Source organism: Diplotaxodon limnothrissa, linkage group LG15, assembly GCF_057381915.1.
Source record: "Diplotaxodon limnothrissa isolate DT_005_m linkage group LG15, D_limnothrissa_male_GT1.1, whole genome shotgun sequence".
Lineage (NCBI taxonomy): Eukaryota > Metazoa > Chordata > Actinopteri > Cichliformes > Cichlidae > Diplotaxodon > Diplotaxodon limnothrissa.
Genome location: NC_140610.1, coordinates 12,491,464 through 12,510,779, shown reverse-complemented (window position 1 = coordinate 12,510,779; position 19,316 = coordinate 12,491,464). Strand labels below are relative to the sequence as shown.

Genomic DNA, 19,316 nt, shown 5'->3' with positions numbered 1-19,316 from the left:
TTCCATCTCAGACTCAGGAAAACTTTTACAGCCAGAGGGACACGCTACAGAGCGAAATCAAGTCACCCAGAGGGGCCAATGTAGTTCCGATATATGCCTTCAAAATAAGTCCTCGGTTGTTGCAACGTGAGTCGGTTATTAGGATTGAGTCTATTATCCGGTGAATATATCATTTTCCATCTATAAAAAGATTATTTCGTTTATTTCCGACGCCTCAGTAACAATATAACACTGCGAGGAACTGCTTTAGTTCTTTGACTATTTTATTTTGAAAGACAGCGCTACCGTTTCCGTTGCATTTAGCTTGCTGTTTGCGTCAGTGTATGTAACAGGGAGAAAGAGTGGAGAAAAGCAACAGGAACAAAAGTTGTGGACCTGAGTGAACAGCTCTGCGGTGCTCACCCGTGAAATGTTGTAACCAGCTCTCCGTTTGCAACAGACAGCTAGCCGTGTGCTTTGGTAGACGACGGTGGCCTCACCTTGCATTGCGTTGCCAAAAGGCGTCTCTTGAAGCTTTTTTGGCACATCGCGGAGACTGGATGCGCTCGGGGACGGTTCTCTTTGGTTAACGTCAGCTAAGTTTTAACGCTAGTTAGTGGGGAAAGACGCCTCGTTTCTCGTAGAAAATGCCTTAGATGAATTAGATCCACGCAGTTTTAATACATTTTACCCTGTTTGTCCATCCGTACTCGACACGTTTTGGACTTGCTCTGAGGGAACACGTCTCCTGACCCTTGGTGACAGCAGAGGTGAGTGATTGGATCCACGAAAACGCCCATGACCTGTAGTGCTCATCACTATGGTACGTTATTGTGAAGTTCGCTATCGGATTTAATTGTAAAAGGAGCCACTGAGAGAGAAAAGTTTGAAATTAAATGGGATAAGAAAAAAAATCACAGTAATCTTGCAGTGAGTTGGCTGAGGGGTGGTGCAGCACTAAACAAAAATTCCCAAACTGCCGCAGTCATACCTAAGAGATAAAACATTAACTAAAACAAGACTATCATTGATTCACTGTTTAAAAGTCACTTGGCATATTTTGTAAGGATCGCGCTAGTCCCGTCAGATTATCCATATATATGCGTGCTTTTAAGCAGTTAACATGTGCACTTTGGTCCAGTCCACTTTAAATCTTCTCAGTTGTTTTGGTCTGGTTGTCAGCACTACTCCACTTACAAGAAGAGGAACTGAAATTAAAGTAAAGATAGCTGCAAGACAGATGAGGCTGACTTTTCATTGAGTTTACAGTTGTTATTTTTGGGGTCTTGCATCATCCCTCAAGAACTGTAACTCACCAAGAACTGTAAGGGGGGGGAAACTGCACATGAAGTCCTTTCATGGTAAAAAAGTAAGCTATTTTGGAAGGGAAAGTGGTTGAGTTTTAATGAAAGGATACCCTGAAGTGAAACAGACCACAGGCATAAGCGAGACAAAAAAAAGGGGTCTCAAAAGCTGCAGCATGACTCAGAAATGTAAGCTAGTGAATTGAGATGACCAGCTGAAGTATTGACTGGAGCTTTTTTCTTTTGAGTTTCAAACTGAGACTTGAACAAAAAACATCTCTTCGGTCAGATTTCTTTGTTGTGTTGATGCTGATTTCAATATCTAGATTGCTTCCATGCCAAGGTTTAAGTCCACATTTTAATTGCCAGTTAAGGAGTTATTTAAAGATAAAGAAGAGCACAGCTTGGCATCCTAAGACATGGTTTAAAAAGCTTGTTTCCTCCTGAGACATCCTAGGTTGTCATGAGGTACCAGGTCTGAGACACTTGATCTGGCCATTTGTGGATTTTTGTCTTCTACTAAATGTCATATGAAAGCAATAGAGAACTAATTTGACAGTAAAAAATTTTGTTTTTGGAGGAACTGTGGAGTTTGAGTTTTCATTTTTATTCCTTACAGGTGCAGGAAGAGGGCTGCTGAGAGGCCTGGAAATTGATCACTATTTTACCTAATCTAGCACTGGATTAACTGGGCTGCAATGGCGTCACCCGGAGACGTCGCTGGGGGAGGAGCTAATGAAGAATTCAACGACAAAATCAAATCAAGATCTGGTATGTTTTGATATTTATGTCCATTGTTTGTGTTGGTATTTTGCAGCTGTCTCCAGTACTTAATGTTCCCTAACGTGAACAAATGAAGCAGAGCATGCAAGTCCAAAGGTTGTCAGAGCTTTCAGTGTTCTTTAACAGAATAAATGGCACGAGGCAACAGTTTGTTGTGCGTGAACATGTGCAGTCACTGTTAGAAAACCGTGACAGAGCCAGAAATCCTGTTGGTGTATGGTTAACCATACGTGGAGGCAGGGGAAGAGAGACACAGCACACAACACAGCGTAATGAGGACAGAGTGGGTTTGCGATCACACCTTTGCAAGGAGAAACAGAAAGGGAAAGTGTCCAGCAGCAGAAGAAGGGGAGGACAAGAATGTAGGGATGGTTTTAGAGAGAGACACACCCACTGATCACGTTCTCTGCAGATCGTTCCATTCCATAGGTTAATATTTCGTAGACACCGCCCTCAGAGGGAGAGACGCTTACAAACAAGTTGTTGTTCTAGTTAGAGGAGTGCTTTAGTTGGTCTAAATTAAGGTAATTGGAGGACAATGCCCTGATGTTGTGTACCCATCTTGATTTAGTCTATTCCTGGCTCTTTGAACAGTACATTTAGTTAGAACATGGCAAACTGGAAGAACAATATAAGCACACATTTTCCTATGTTAGAGGAGTCTAGAGTGAAACTTTGCATTGTAAGTTTATCATTATACATCCCGCTAAAGAGGTTGTTAAAGGATGTCCCATTTTAAAATTGGTGCCCAGGTCAAATGGGCTGACAAGATACAAAGAAAATTGGAGTGTAAGACAGAACAGAGGAAAGCAAGCTCATCACTCTTATATCAAACACTTTACCTGTACGAGTAACTATTACACAAACACTATTGTCATATGGGGATTGTTTACTTTTGACAAAAACTGAGCTTTAAGTTAAACGTCTTGGATGTAAATTGATGTTAAAGCAGCATTTGGCTTAAGGTGCAAAATCATTGCCATGTAACTCATGAGGTTTCCATTTCCACTGATAACTGAAATGAGGATCAAAGTTAGGAATGCATTTATATACATCAGCCAACTATTGTGATCAGCTGAGCAACAGTTGTTATTCCTGTTTAGATTTTTAAAAAATAATTTACAGATTTCAATATTTATCTGTTGGCACAGACAGAAGTTTAAAACACCCCCCCAGAATCAGTCTGCCAAAGAGTTCAATCTGGCCTACTATAGGGCTTTGGAAAACATGGAAATTTCAAAGGAGAGTATAAAGTGTGGCTTTTTGACTGTATTTGGATCAGTTTTACAGGCCTCTTACTGACAATGATGTAAAACATAAGCCTATCATATACTTAAAAATAACACTTTTCTGCTTTAAACAGTAAAAAAAAAGAAAGTTTTTCTTTGAGTTCTCACATGATTTATTATTTTTAAATTACAGGATAAAGTTGTTTATTTCTTACAGTGTAGTCTCAATGAGCCGTGTCAATAGGTTTCTTTGGTGTCTTTGTGATTTGGAAAAAGTGAGCTGTAATAGTAAAATTGCAGGTTTCTTTTATAAAACATCTCAGGATTAAATGTGTAGTCAAACTGCTTTAGACTGACGGTAAGGGGAAAATGTTTTGGGTATTTTCAATAGGTTATTAGGCAGTAGCCTTACTGGTCTGGCCCTCTTAAAATGAAATTGGGCTTTATGTGGCTGTTGATATAAATGAGGTTGACCCCTGTTGTACTAAAAAAATTCAGTGTCAAAAATGGAATTAATAATATGAAGAAGTGGGGAAAAAAACAGTGTCTTTCAATTGTTATTTTAACACACTGATATTGGTAATAGGATTACCCTGCTATATGTTAGGCTAAAGTGTTACTTGACCTATTTTAGGTCATTGGTAAGTAGGAGCTTCGGCCTTGGAATGTTTCTACTTTAATGTTCCTATAAAAAAGAACACATATAAATATATTTAAAGCCTGTGTTCTGGGTTTCACCATAGCCCTCCCCCCTTCTAACTCCCAATTCCTGCTGTAAACTTGTTAAATACAGTAAAAAGAGGCCAGTTCTCATGCCAGCTTTCCTCACCCACCCAGCCTCACCCACCCAGCCTCACAGCACTGGTGGATTCCATGCCAGGAATTCCACTGTGCCGATGGAGTTTGTAATTTATAATGCTTGTCTCCAGACCACAATGCTTTTCTCACAAAGATTCAGGTTTCCCTAGCAACCCTAAAAGTAATGTTTTCTTTTATGGCAACGAGGGGAAAATTTAGCACGTAGCATAGCTGCACAAAAAAACGCAACTTAGAAAATACGGCCGCTCACATGTATGTCGAGGTAACCTGGGAGCCTCGGCACAAGTGGTTCTTATCTTCTCTTTGACGATGGAAATTTGTGGTGTGTGTTTGTAGTTGGTGGATAAATATGACAGAAATTAGCTGTTCTGTTTTAGAATTCAGAGAGTACGCGCTTGCTTTGAAACCAAGGCAAATCTGGGAAATGGCTTCAAGCTAAACGCTGATAAAATATCATGTGGTCTACCCCGATCACTATAAAGTCTTCTTTCTTTCACCATGTTATAAACTAGTGAGGCTGATTGTTAACAGTGATCCTTAGACACCCACCCAAAACTGGGTTTGTTTCATGTGGTTTCTGTCATCATGAGAAAAAGTCTACACAGAGCTGAAACATGGGGTATTAGAAGAGAGTGACAAGCAGGTGAGTGTGTGTGCGTCTGTGTGTGTGTGTGTGGTGAGCAGGTGGAGGGATGTTTTTGCAGCTGTGAAGACAAGCATTAGCGCACTTGTTAATCTCCATGCCGGCCACCATGTGGGCATGTTTGAAAGGTTGGAGAATTCATAGCCAACAGCAGAGCGCGCGCTCAAACGGTAAACTCTGTTTTTTGTCACGCTTAGTGACTGTCACAAAGTTAGCGCCAGGCGTCCTGATCTTGCAGAGAGAGTGAGCACGTTCGTTATTTCAGCTGGCTCGTTTTCCATTTGGTGCTTGACTGAGATCTCACTGCAGTGTAGGTTGGAGCAGGGGTGTGTATGTGTGTTACCAAGTTTCCTATGAACTAGCTATATAGTCACTCCGTTTCACAGACAAATGCACATTAGTGTCTCTGGAGGGGCGAGGGGAGGTGGTTCAGTGTGTCAGGTTACTATCCAAGCTTACAGTGGATCAAGGAGGAAAGAAAACAGAGGAAATGGGGTGGAGGTTAAAGCTGACAGAGCAGGTAATGTATCTGCTAGGGATGCACTGATCGAACTTCTTCCATCTTAGAGTAAAATAACTTGAATATACAACAATGAATAGTTTACAGTAAGTGTATTTATTAGTAAAATAATAAATGACAGTGGGATCAAAATAATGAAACATATAATGGCTTGGTAGCACTTCATTTGGCACTGTTGTGTTTTCCCTTCCTGCAGCCCTGGGTTAGATTGTTACATATCCAGCTGCACCTGAGAGGTGGGAGTGACAGGAGTATATAAAACCAACTCACTCACTCACTCACTCACTCACTCACTCAGACAGAGAGAGAGAGAATCCGGGAGGCTGCTTGCCAACGTGTAGTATTTTTGTTACATGCCTCTTTTTACAACATATTGCACCTACCTTTACAAGCATCCATGCTGGGCATTTCATCACTGATATGTGCGATTACTCATCTCACGTTTAAGTATTTCTTTGTTAAATAAACTAATTGAACAAGCTAAGCCTTGTCTTTTTGTTGCCAATTTGTTGCCAAAGTTGGCAGCTAGTCGGTTTGTCATCAGTTACCGTGCTGTGTGTTTAAAACACCCACCACCAAATGCATGAAGACTACGGTCTAGTGTATGTAGTAAGTTTCTTTTGGTTAGGTAGCTAGTAAGGGAAGAGTGTGCCTTACTGCTGGGTGTTTCATACCAGTAATTGTTAACCTAGTGTTGTACAACAATTTTGTATCAATAACTGTTTTTTATTCTATCAGTTATATTCTGTGGTCCAGTCCCAGAAGTGTGTACAGTATATTTTACACTATTTTTGTGTGGACATGGCATCTGCACATGAGTTTTTTCAAACTCCCAGTGAACAGTTGTTAACTGCTTACAAAAAAAGAGCACTGGGAAGTGGCAGAGCATTTTGGCATTGATTGCTCTAGACTCTCCAAAAGGATGAAGTTTTTTCTATTTTAAAAGAAAAGCTTATTGAGAACGGTGTATTGATTGCAGAAGGTGGCCGCAAGGTAATTCCATCTGCGTTAACTTTTGAACAGCAGAAAGAGATGTTAATGTTGCAGCATCAACACACTTTGGAGTGTGAAGAAAAGAGAGGCAAAAGAGCAGGAAGTGGAATTGAAAAGGTTAAGATTACATGTTTGTCTGTATGAAGCTGATTTCCCGAAGGTTATAGAGAAAAGTTTAGAGTTTCCTGGAAACAGGAGAGCCAAACTTATGTGGCATTTGTTCGGGAGCTAACAACCTTGTTTAAAAAAATAAGCTCATATTTTTATGTTAACATGTTAATTTCATTTATTTTAATGTAATTATACTAGTGCAAAGTAATGTATTTGCATTGTATCATCTCAGTTCAGTGTGAAAGTCATTAGAAGACTGGATACTAGGATCAGGCTCAGTCATTGCAGAGGAGCCTACCTTGTGGTAATACTCTTCTTTTTCCATAATGTAAAGATGTATGGCTTAAACACATAGCTTAATTTGTGGAACTGGAGTTTAACTTGAAACTCCAGTTCTACAAATTCATCCTGGTTCCTTCTACTTAAAATCTCACTTGATTCTACTGCAGTCTTTACCCTCCCCTCCCCAACACAGCCGAGTTTCTCACAGACAAAAACACCCAGTGGAGGAAGATGAAATGGCATCTCTTGGATCTCTGCAGATGTGGTCATATTACACTCAGATTTAAAAATCAATCCAGCAGTAGTCAGAAATATCCTCCTCTTGTTTGTTCTCGTTAGATGACGATCATGATGGATCTCTTAGCCGCTATCCACATAAACAGACACACACACCAACTTCAAAGTGCAGAGAAGTTTGGGTACCAACTTGTGCATGCCTGGAAACATCTGCGTTGCAAGTTTTGGTTATGTGTTGAGGTACGATGTGAAACCTAGTGCTTCACAGATTGAATTTATCACAAATCTCAGCACAATGACAACATAAATTTAACACATCAATGGGGAAATTGGCTAAAAGTCGCCTTGATTGGCGAGCTGTCATCGTTAACTTTGACCATGTCTGACACCATTGTCCTTCTGCACAACCCTGTTGCTGCCATTCAGCTACGATAGGCTCGAGTCCGCTCACCAGTTGAAGATGAGTAAGCAGTTAAGAAAATGAATGAATGCATACTTGCATGCATGCATACATACCTCACATGTGAAAGAAAGGTGGGGAGCAAACAGGTCAGGCTTCTGATTGCTCTTAACACTTTCCAGAGTTTTGTCTTTTCTTGGATTAGCATGATGTCAGTAAGAGGGGCTATTGTTAATCCCAGGCACACAGCTCTGGCTATTAGCACACAAATCTTCTGTTCATGATGGACAACCAATCAGGAGAAAGGTTGGCCATGTTTCACACAGCATGAACTGAGTGGCTGAAATTGTAAATAAGGATTATGTTAAACGATGCATCATACAAAACTACTCTAACAAAGTCCAAGAATTTAAAGCTGGAATTTAGGGTAATAAGTCCCCTATAATTAAAATAAATAAATCACTAGCTGCTGCCCTCCATCTGACCTGTAGGCTGTACTGTATATGGTAAAGTGCTAATTTTGTGGTTTGCCACATTGCAAATCAGTTCTGAATGGGATAAGAGGATGGTTAGACACACTACTTGACACAGTTACAGCTGGATTACCTTATAACCGCTAAAGTCCTGCCTTTACATCCTGTCTGTGCGTGTGCTTTTCTTCTTTCCATTCCTGAGTGCATACAAATGTTAAAGGTCATATATCACTCACAGGGTTAGCGGCTGTTGTTTAACATCACACGGTAATGAGGTGAGAAACAATCACCCGATCCTTATTTGTCACTTGAGAGCTCTGTGGAGGAGCCTGCTCTAAACCTGAGTCAGTACCTGACCTGGCCTTGTTGTTCTCTATTGTTTCTGCTCTTTGTTCTGCTCTCCACTCATCAGTATTGATTTCGTATGATCCATAACAGTATCTGTATAAGTCCCAGACAATATATTTTAAGAGCTGGTGGGTGCCTTGAAATGTTGTGTAGTGTAGTGTTTTGAAATTAGCTGACGGAGTCTATCCTACTTGGTTCCCACACTTTGTTTTGGTACGTGCTTTGTGCAATATGTGTCACATGAAAGATATGAGGAAAAAGTAATTGACTGGTTGAAATGGGAAGCTTAACCATCAGCTTTATATGTGCGATGAGCCACAGACTGGATCATCTGCTTACCTTTGGGTGTGACACAATGTAAGACATATTTGTGTTTTCAACAAGAGAATGTGAATGTCACCAAATGGGTGGTGTAGAGGGTGTGTTTTGTCACCATACTCGCTCAGCTACATGTCACAGATCCTTAATTCGGGCCTTGGCTTCTTGGAGCTGGGTGTACTCAGTATTTCAGCTGTTCTGTGCGTGCCTGTGTTCAAGAGTAACTGGGTGAAACACTGAGACGATCCGGAGTTGTTGTTATTCTCATTTGTTATTGTTTCATAGCTTTGCTGTTACTTTAAAAACAGATTTTCAAGCTGTCAGTGAGTGCAATGATATACATGCAAAATGCTTATAATGGGTGTGTGTTTGCATGTGTGGGTAGCATGGAATACAAATCAAAACAAAGAGGCTTTCACTGTGTGCCGCCTCTTGATGCAACGTAATGACCTGAATTGTTTCTTTGCCTCTGCTTTTTTGGAGACTCCCAGGCTTGTTTGGGTCAGTGGGAGTTTTCATGAGTTTATTCCACTTTGAGAAAGAAGTTTCCACAGGGAACACGCAGCTGGATGTATCTTCACTCTATATGGGCACACAAGCCTCTCTGTGTTTGTGTTAATGTCTTTGATTGCAGCTTAATCTGGCTGCTTGGGAAATGGGAGGAAACTTTACTTTGCAAAGTCCTGGCTGGAAATGTGGGAATGAAGGCCTGGGCCAAAGCATCTCCCCTGGGTGTGGTTGTGTGTGGGACTCTGCCTCTTTGGTGCATGTGCATGAGCAGCATTGAGACACCCCGCCCAGGCAAGATGTCAAGCTCTTCAAGACCACACTGGGAATGGCAGAAAATCATCAGTCTTAAATGTTCCTACAGTTGTTAAACACTCACAGACCACTTTTTTCCCCTCCTCCTGTGGATTTCTTATTTTCCACTGCAGGCACTTCCCATTTCATTCCTCCTTTCTTACCCCTTGTCCTAAGCTCATTACAGCTACAATCTATGTTGTCTATTCTACATTCTGACCTATCGCATCAGTCCTACTTTCTTGCTACAGTACTAAATATTTTTGTTGTTTGGTGCATAAAATGATACAGATCTATTTAGTTATCATGCTAAAAATGTTATATAAAGTTGTGGCATGGTTATTTGGCAACTAGCATAGATCCATAACAACCCACTTTGTTTTTCCAGCGTTGCATAGAGAGGCTCAATAGAGATGGAAAGGACTGACTACAATGATACATGTGCTAATGAGCTGATGAAGTTCTAGGATGTAAACAAAGGAATCTACTTGAGTGGATTTAAGTGAAGGTCCAACATGTAAAAGGTTTGGATTTCCTAGTTATTCAATTTTAACTTGGTGTATGATGTGCGATGTTGTGTTGAGATATAACGATCACACAGACATTATTGTTAAAGAAGAACCTGTTTGTGGTTAAAAGAGAGAGAAAAAGCCAGAGAAGCCACGTGACAGGAGAGGCTCACAAACCTGAAATCAATGTGGAATATCAGGAAGGGAGGCTGGAGGAAACAAACACAAAGTTAATTGCACCATTTCATCACCTAACTCCTGCAACACATCAACATCAAAGAGTGACAGCAGAGTCGGAAGGTCTCTTTTGGGGATTTTCTGTCAGCGGAGAATGGCTGTTGGTTGAGCTTATTTTGTGATCTGTCTGAACTGCATGCTCAATGATTGTATAGTTTCAGAATCCATAGTTTCAGAATCCAGTTTGACAAGGCAGTTGGCTAACATGGGACTTCTCAGCCACAATCAGGTAGTCTCAGTCTGTCTGTGTCTGACCCACGTGTACAGACATTTTGGAGACAAGCGAACCTGGCAAAACATTGTTGGGTTGGTGAACTAATGCCAGATGATGGAAAATTAACAGGATAAATAATAGAGGTGGGAATCACCATAAATCCCACGATACGATATTATCACAATACTTAACGCACGATACGATATTATTGCAATTTTTTAAAATTATTTTGCAATATTCAAATTCTGTACATAAAGGTAAACTTTATCAATATTCATTTTATCTAATATCAAAGTCTCACACTCAGTCTTTCTCTCATTTCAGTCAGTTTTATTGTTGACAAACTGAACGGTTTGTATTACAGTCTAGTCCAACTTAACTGAATGCAACCATCTGGTACAATTATAGCTATTCTGAACTATGCAATTTATGAAAACTATGCAGCCCATTCAGCAACTAAAGAATTTGAAAGTAAATTAAAACAAAATATAATTTTACATTAAATAAAAAAGTTTTAAGCTTAATTAAGATAAAACATGTCTTAAATTAAAATAAGTAAACTGTCATGTTTATTGCTGCCAAAAAAAAAGTTAAACACATTTGGACAGTGAAGGAATGTCAGGATTCTTGCTCAGAAAAAGGATCAACATGCTCTGAAGTCAGTTCCAGTCCACGAAAATGTTTTTGTAACAAAATATCGATTTCTGCTGTCCCTGTATCGATACATTATTAGCAAACAAAATATCACGATACTACACAGTATCGATTTTTTCCCCCACCCCTAATAAATAAGGAATGATTATAACATACCTCGACTCTTACCCTTCTTTCATTTCTCTTTACACAGTGCAGTACTTGTACTTCTCCTTTATAGAAAACATTTAAATCAGTGTTGTTGTTCTTGCCAGTGAGTCACAACACTATGGATATAAGCTAAATTGAATCTCAAAATAAAATCCAATCAGCATTTTGCTGTCTTCCTGTGATTATCTACCCCCGGAGTGCAGAGCGGAGGGCTGCACTGTACGCTGGTGACACTGTAGGCTGCAGCAGCTGAAATGCAGGATGACGCCAGAATGTGGCAGGTGGCAGGATTAATGCACAGCTGGGTTACCGTTTCATGATATTAAGCATGAATATGTCTTTTCACCTCACTTTGATGTGGTTAACTCAATGTCATGTCCATGAAATCCTCCAAAACTGTGTGTGAAACACCAAATATGATGTTTATATTGATTTATGCTTTGTGTGCATTCTTCTGAGATCATTTGAGAAGGTTGTACATCTATTAGTGTGATTACTGTAAATGTAAAAATACTGGGGTGACAGTTGTGCATTAAGCTGCAGAGCGACTGCACTGTCCATGCCAGAGGGTGATGTGTGTAGATGAATCGCTGATGGGCGGTCTCATCTCTGTGCATATAGATTTCATAAGGTCCTTTGTATTATTCATAATTGAAAGGAGTTCTAGTGTTAGCTATGATGCTGAGCCAGGGAAAACTGCATGTACGCATGTTTTGCATATCTAACTTTATGTCTCACTTGCCATTTTTGACTTTTATGTTCACATACACATTTAGACTTAATATATGGCAAGAGTTAATTATATTAAGTTTTATAAGTAATTTTCTGTCTAATAATTACTGAAGCTCAAATACCAGACATCCAGGAAACCATCAACTTTGATTGTCATGTAAACTTAGGACTGTTTGTGGTGAGACGTGGAATGAAAGGGTTTCATTCATGTCTTCCAGTCTCTAGTCAGAAGTGATATTTGGATATAAAGCGTGAGAGAGATGTTTATGTGCATATTTAAGGGGGGAGGGGGGCATTTTTGCATGGCTTCAGTGAAGCAGCTTGATGATGCTCTGGGGACGGTGTGTAAGGATGGACTGACAGGGGGAGGACGCCTGTCTCTGACTGACGCACCCTAGTGGAAAGTTCCTTTTGGTGTCTGCTTCCTTCACTCACTGCCAAAGCCAGCCTGACCCGAACCATTTCATTCCTCTGAGTTGTGACCAGACCAGCTGCCGCAGCTCCCTGTGGAAGGAAGTGGATTTAATTCAGTCAGACTCTGGAAGCTGGTCACCAAGCTGGAATCACCTCTTCTACTTCCTCTTTGTTAAGGAAAGGAAAGCAAAAAACAAAACAAAACAAATATACTTTCTCTTTTGCCCTCACCCTCTGCCCTCCCTCTCATTTCTCTCTCTTACTCTTTTTTTTCCTTTTTTTTTTCACTCTCTCTGTGTGGGAATAGAGCTGTTTGTTCAGTTGGCCCTCATTGACTAAATATATCAATGGGCAAATGGACTCTGGCTTTTTCCCTGTTCCCTGCTCCACTGCCCCGGCTGAGACCCTCGGTGAATGTCAGGACCCACGTCTCAGTTTTAACTCAGTCTGCTGTAACAGTTCTGTTTTTCTGAGAGTCAGGGACACTGATTGCTTCACTTTGATGTAAACCAAAGGCAAAAGAGGTGGCTGTCCTAACCCTAAACCGTTCTGCTAAGGCACGCTCATTCTGGGTCGCGGTTATTTGAATTAGAGCTGTTGTTTCCAGCAGTATCGTGTTTGCAGGCGAGAATCAACTGATTTCACAAAGCGTACAACACACACACACACCTCTCTAACCTTTCACTTACCTATTAATTATTTAATTAACGATCTGTTTTTCTCACTCGTGGTTTTTTCTCAGCCTTGTGTGTGCGAACATTTGTATGTCGTGACAGAGTGCCCGACCCGGCACCCCACATAAACCCACCCAGCGTCATCGATGAATGCTGTCACACCTCCACTTCCTCTTTCTCTTTTCTTTTTTTTTCTTGTTCTCTCACTCACTCACTCTCCCACCACTAACGCTGCTGCCACTACCTTGTCTTCCTGTTCCGGATTACTTGTTTTCCTTTTTCTTTTTCTCCATTGTGTGTGTGTGTATATATTTGTAAGGTCTGTATTGCTGTCATGAATTTGGGTAAATGGATGTCGTGGAGAAAGCGTAACTTTTTCAGAAGAAAAGGAAAGCATGAAAGTAGCCTCGATTTAGGTAAGCTTGTCTTGATTAACCTAAAAAGCAGACTAAACACACCGGCATTGATTCTGTTTTTCATAGCCGAAGGAGCGTAATTGTGAACGTTACCCATGACTTTGATCAATTGATCGATTCTTTTTCTTTTCCTCCTTGTGATTTTTATACAACTTCTCTCTTTCTGTCATATTTTAGTCGTGATGTGCATACTTTTTATTTGTGTGAATGAGATAGTTGATCATCCCTGGGTTTTATGGCTCCTTATCTAGCCAGTCAACCATCACGCAGCAGAAGACTGCTGATCAGCAGTCGTGTTGTGATTTATCTGCACAATGGAAGAGAGTGTGATGTCTCATTTTGTCACATCCACAAAACACTCATACTCTACTGAAAAAGTAACTACACGAAGCTCTGCAAATTGCACTGCAGAGCTTGCACCACCTCTTGATAAAACTGGAGTAAAGATTGCCAACATTTACACATAATTGAGTTAAGCGTTTACATTTCTTTCACTCCAGCTCCTCTGTGTTGTGTTAAAGTTGGTTGTGAATTCCTTTCCAACCTTAGTTTGAGTTGTGTAGACTTCCAGCAAATGCAGATAGGAAAGTCAACGCCTCTGCCCCACCGCATCGCCTACTCCATAATCCCGTGTTGCATCTATGTTTGTGTGCCAATCTCTGTCTGACATGCCGATTTTTGCCTTTGTTTTCCTCAAACTTGCATTCTGTCCCATCGCATGCTGGAATGGTGCCGAACAGCGTTCATCTGTGTTCGCCCCCTATCACACGATGCATCATGACTCCCTACCCTTGGCTTGCCCTGTCCTGTTTCGCTCTGCTCCAACCACTTTCCCTTTCCCTGACAGCGTCCCTGTTTCCCTCCCCTCTCCTTTTTCTCTCTGTTGCTGCATTCTTGCGATCTGTTCCTCTCTCTGTGGTCAAGGAGTGACAGACACATGGGAGAGACAAGAAGAGGGAGGCAGGAATATCGAATTCTTCTTTGCGCAGATACTCTTGGACTATCTCCTCCGGCTCTTTACTTGACTTCTGTTGGTTCTTATGTTGAGCATTACGGTGGCCTCTGGTAAAAGATGGCTCAGCATGGACTCAGTCTTAGAGGTAGGAACTTTTGACAGGTGTGCGCGCTTGTAGTTTGGTGGCAGCTAGGACCTTGGTTTTAAATCGTGCATATTTTTAGTGTTCTTGCAATCTGATCAAGGTGTAGGCGCAAGATATGGGGTGGCTGGATTAAAAGGAGAGTGTGCCATGAAACGAGAGATTTTGTTTTCTCAAACTGTCTTTTTTCTGTTTTTCTTCTCTCATGCACTTTGTTAAATGCGCCAAAGATACTGGTGGGGTTTACCAAAGGTCAGTTTTTGGACATTTCTTTTTATTTCTACTGAAAAACTGAACATATCTGAACAAGCATAGAAAAATACAAGCTATATTTGGACTGTTGTAAATTGGGCATATGGAGTTAAAACCAGTTCGAGTTCCTTCACATTCCTTCACTGCATTTATTATATTTTTTCTCTTTCCCTCACTTTTACAAGCAGCACAGGCGATTTACACTGCTCTTGTTAAATCTCTGCCGTGTGTGGGGTGATCCGGCTTGTTGAACAAAATTCGTCACCCTGGCCTGACTTCCCCAAAGCCCCGTGCCCTCTCACCTCACTGTTTCTGCTCAGCCCTAATTACACGCACCTCTGCAGACCATGGGGGTGTTTTGAAGAATGTAAGTGGGGATATGGGTTAATCCATTTGGACGTTATGAGTGTTTTCCTTGCAAATTCCCAGATCTTGGCAAGGGTAGAGTGTCAACAAAGCTGTATGGGCTGGGGCAAGCTTAGACAAGTGACTAGTGGGGTAGGGAGGAGGAATGCATAGGAAATTATAGGAATTCTATTCATTCCTCTAAACCTACAGATTCAAAGTAATACACGTCTGCCAGCACACTTTGAGTCAGACTGAGCAGTATCCTTGTATGAGCTTGATTGTTGTAGGATTGTGTGTATTTCCTGTATACGGATTAGCGCCTTTCATTCAACCGTGGGTGGTGCTCTCCTGACAGGACAGTCCGTAGCCAAGGCTTCTTCCAAGGAGCCATCAAGGTGAAGTTCAGCATGTGATGCTTTTTTTTTTTTTTTTTTTTTTTTTTTTTTTGTGAGCTGTGTAGCAGCCAAGCCAAGAGCTCAGTTTAATGCTTCACCAATGACCTGAGAAAGGCACGCATTCAGTCTCATTATTTTTGGTGTAGCCACACTCATGCTAGTTTGTTGTTTTTCTTTCATTTACCTTTCCAGACACTTCAGCTAATGCAGGAGCTGTATTGTTGACGTGTTAGCCATGCTCATTCATCGGTCGAACATGCATTTTAAGCCGTTCGCTGAAACGGCGAACTGGGAAAACCTTGGGCTAAGATTTTAGCTGCTGGGTATGAATTAGTTAGAGGTAACAGCTGCTCACTGGTGTGGCAAACTTTGTAAATATCTCTGTTTGGAAAAGCTCCGAGCTCCCGTGTGTTTACTGTGTGGTGCTGTCGTGGAAACCCTGATGGTTTGTTTGATTTCTCACCTCAGTGCTTTCCACATAGTTTTCCCCGTTTTCTCTACTTTGCGGTCACAGGCTCTCTCCACCTGTGAGAGCGAGGGGGAGACCGGGGCTGTATATTTTATGTGTCTGCTCTTGTGTTCCCAGCTGGCTGCTTTGAGAAACGTGTGCTTCTGTTAATTTTTTTCCTTCTTCTTTTGCTCCTTGAACATTTATGTTATATTATGTTTTTCAGGTGTGTTTGTGATTCTTTTTCTCAGGTTTGTCAGCACTGTTTAAACTTTAATTAACGTGCTGTTATCCAGCAGTTAGGGAAATGATTGCAGTTTGGCAGCTTGATGGATCTTGGCCAAATTTCAGGAAAAATAAACTTGTGTTATCACATCAGGTTCAAAGAGTGAACTGATTAGAATTTGTGCATCAAAGGTCACTGACTTCATGAAACATGCTTTGAACATAACTCAAGAATTCCTACTGTAATTGTAACAAAGTTGTTACTCTGGACAGAAATAGGTGTGAACTGTAAAGTGGGTTTGAGTTTTTTAGAATTTATCACCTTGGTTGTTGTCATTCTGCAAACAGGATGAAACACAACACTTTGGTCTTAAGCTGTGGTGTGGGTGCACACCCATGCATACCATGTGTTGAGAGTATGAGTTGGATCACTCTGCTGAACTCGAGATTACTCCTCCTGATGTAATCATTACTTCATTTTTTGACTGCTGGCAACCCCCCCCCCCCCCCCCCCCCCAAAAAAAAACAAACAAAACAAAAACAAACAAACAAACAAAAACAAAACAATCACTTGTTTCTCAATACTATATAACAGTACTGTCTGTGCAAAGCATATACAGACTTAGACTGATGTGTTTATGTATGACTCAGTTATTAGACGTATGTTGACTGTTTGGCAAGGCTGGAATATTTTTCTCCGTGAAGGAATGTGCATGTAATTCCTTTCTTCACTGTGCTTGTGCTGTATATTTACTTCTCCTCATTTGGTTGATAGAATGTGTCAAAGCAGATTACATGAATAAGTGAAGTGAAAGTTTCCAAACTGATTGGACGAGGACCTGGTAAAAGATACTGAAACAAGAAATAATTGTGTCACATTAATAAACAATAATAAAAATGTTAAAAATAAGCTAATCAGTTTCTATTTGAGAAATTTCAGTGTTTTAATAGTTTAAAAACTATATTTGGATGCTAAATTTAAAAGTAGTTTTTAAGCGCAAACATAAGTGCATAAAAAAAGTAATCACAAATGCAGTAATGGCATATAAAACAATGTTTAAATAGAACCTAAAACGAGGCTTTGCGCTGTCTTCTTTGAAGGCTTTCCTACATTAGCAGGAAGCTTTGGTGTGTTTATGTGCATATTGAAGTGTGTAAACCTTTAAAGGTGCATATGAGCATTCTCTGAGCTTTAATTTGATGCGAAATTTCCTGCTGCAGAAATGCACGTTCTGATGGTGTAGATGTTAATAATTAATGTTAATAATAAATCAGTGTCCAACCTAACTGCCTCAGGTAAGTGGCTCAGAGTTTTACTGGCCTGCAATAAAATATTATAATTTAATTATCATAATAATTTATTTATATATTCCTTTAATCTAAATCTGATAAATAATGTTACTAAAGCTTTGAACTAAATAGGGTCTAGTACACCCCATGTCCCACTTTTAGACTCACCCCTGCTTGCTGCAGGTATCACTGCAATAGAAAGTGGGACGGCTGCTGTCAGCTTTTAGCAAGCTGCGTGATTTAAACACGATATTTGACTAAGTTACCAGTTCATCTGCCCACATGCGCTTCTATTTTAAACTTCTGCGGCTTTTTGTACATTTTTCAGTGTAAAACCAACAGCGGTTGATGGGAGCAGCTACAATGTTTGTTTTTCCTTGACACTGGAGCTTGCTGAACAGGTGGTTTGATTTGATTAAGGACGCTCACTAGCTTTTTCCCAGTAAACTTTTTTTATGGTGATTACAGTGACAAGCGCTGCTGTTTTGAACACTAGAAGAAATGTTTATTCACTCCACCTGAGCTCATAGTCGTGAAAACAGCTCGGCCTCTTTGCTTTTTGCTGTGTGTAGACGTAAACTAGCCACGCTAAAATACTTGCATAGTGACAGCTGAGTGCTGCAGAGTCATGGGTTAATGAAGCATCAAAGCAAAAATATTTGCGTTGTGGTTTTTTCATTAGTTATTCAATTTACTCAATGAGTCTTTGCAGCCCTAGTAAAAGCTTGATTCATTGATGGATAAAAGGGTCGGTTACTCACTGAGCAACAAGAGAAAGTGCAAAAGATTTGACTGATGTGTTAAGCAGATTATTTAAAGCGTAACAAAAAGTCAATATTGTATATTTATTCTATTTATTCTATGTCTAGCATGTCTATTCTATGCTATTGTTGGTGTATTGTCAATAGAAAGCACCATATGTAGAACATAAGTCTTTAATGTTTATGCCTCCATCACGTCATCACTTAAAGACCGGATTAAACAGTCATGTTTGTAATAGCAGGTTTTAAATTCAGCTCCTTAACAGATACAAGAATTTGTGCTGAATTATTTTTGTCACACTGGATGTTCGTATCACATCAACTTACAATGAAGCGAAGCTTAAACTTGAAGCCTCCCAGCTGATTAGAGCAAACACTTATGGCTCTGGCCCAATTAAACAAAATATAAAAATAAAAGTACAATTTTTAAATGACCTAAACAAGATGTCATTGCAAGAGTTGTTGCACAAGCTGTACATTGCAACACACTGAGTGTGCACGTGTGCTTCGGGGACACTAGAAGAGTGTAAAAGGAATGTTTGTGTCCACAATCAAGCATAATACCTGCCTTGCACAAATAGGACTGTAGCTGAATTGTGTATGTGATGCTGTGACTAGCTACAAATGAGAAAACTGGCATCGGTGTACATGTGTAATGTAAAGTTGTAAACTTGTGCATACTCCCCTTTTTTATTAAATTGCTTTTTCTTGTGTTGCTCATACAAACACACTCTTGAACACACTTTCTCACACACACAGCCTGCTGCCTACTTTGATCTATCCTGCAGCGATGCATTCCTGTGCTGCAGCGAGTAGGAGCAGCAGACAGATTGAGGGGGAGCATTGTGTATGAATCGAGTGTATTGTCCTATGAAGATGGTAAGGTAGAGAGCCTAGGAGACCTGAACCCCAAGGGACCCTCTCCCCAGGGGCCTCTACAGGGTGCCAATAACGCTGTAAGAACAGGAGGCCTGTGCATGGGCCTTTTTATAAAAGGAAAATTGATATTGTGTTGAAAGCATACCTGTCTTTGCTCCTTGTGAGCTATTTTCTCAATGTTCTTGCCAGTGATTCCTCCCCTGCCTTTCTCTAGTATTTTTGGCCCACTCTGCTTGCCCCCCCCAGCATTGTTTTTGTCTGGTGGTCCACCTATTTTTTCTTTCATCCCTTTCCTTGTCTGTTCTCCTTGTCAGAACATGTTTAACCACCTGTAAGTTATCTACTGTAATTGATCATCATCTGTTACTGGGTGCCGTGTTA

At 40.5% G+C, this 19,316-nt stretch overlaps 1 protein-coding gene across 7 annotated transcripts in view; it reads left to right on the top strand.

Moving 5' to 3' along the window:
* The first annotated feature begins 326 nt into the window (after positions 1–326).
* Positions 327–19,316, top strand: part of utrn (utrophin) — a 198,788-nt gene continuing 179,798 nt past the window's right edge. For 3 of the 7 annotated variants that reach the window (XM_085372084.1, XM_085372082.1, XM_085372081.1), the window contains exon 1: positions 13,154–13,240. In XM_085372084.1, the coding sequence (XP_085228210.1) occupies positions 13,159–13,240 (82 nt within the window). In that variant the 5' untranslated portion in view covers positions 13,154–13,158. Of the gene's footprint in view, positions 750–1,902; positions 2,055–13,120; positions 13,241–14,159; positions 14,341–19,316 lie in introns of those variants that run through there. The other 4 variants (XM_085372086.1, XM_085372080.1, XM_085372085.1 and 1 more) reach the window with 3 other exon arrangements.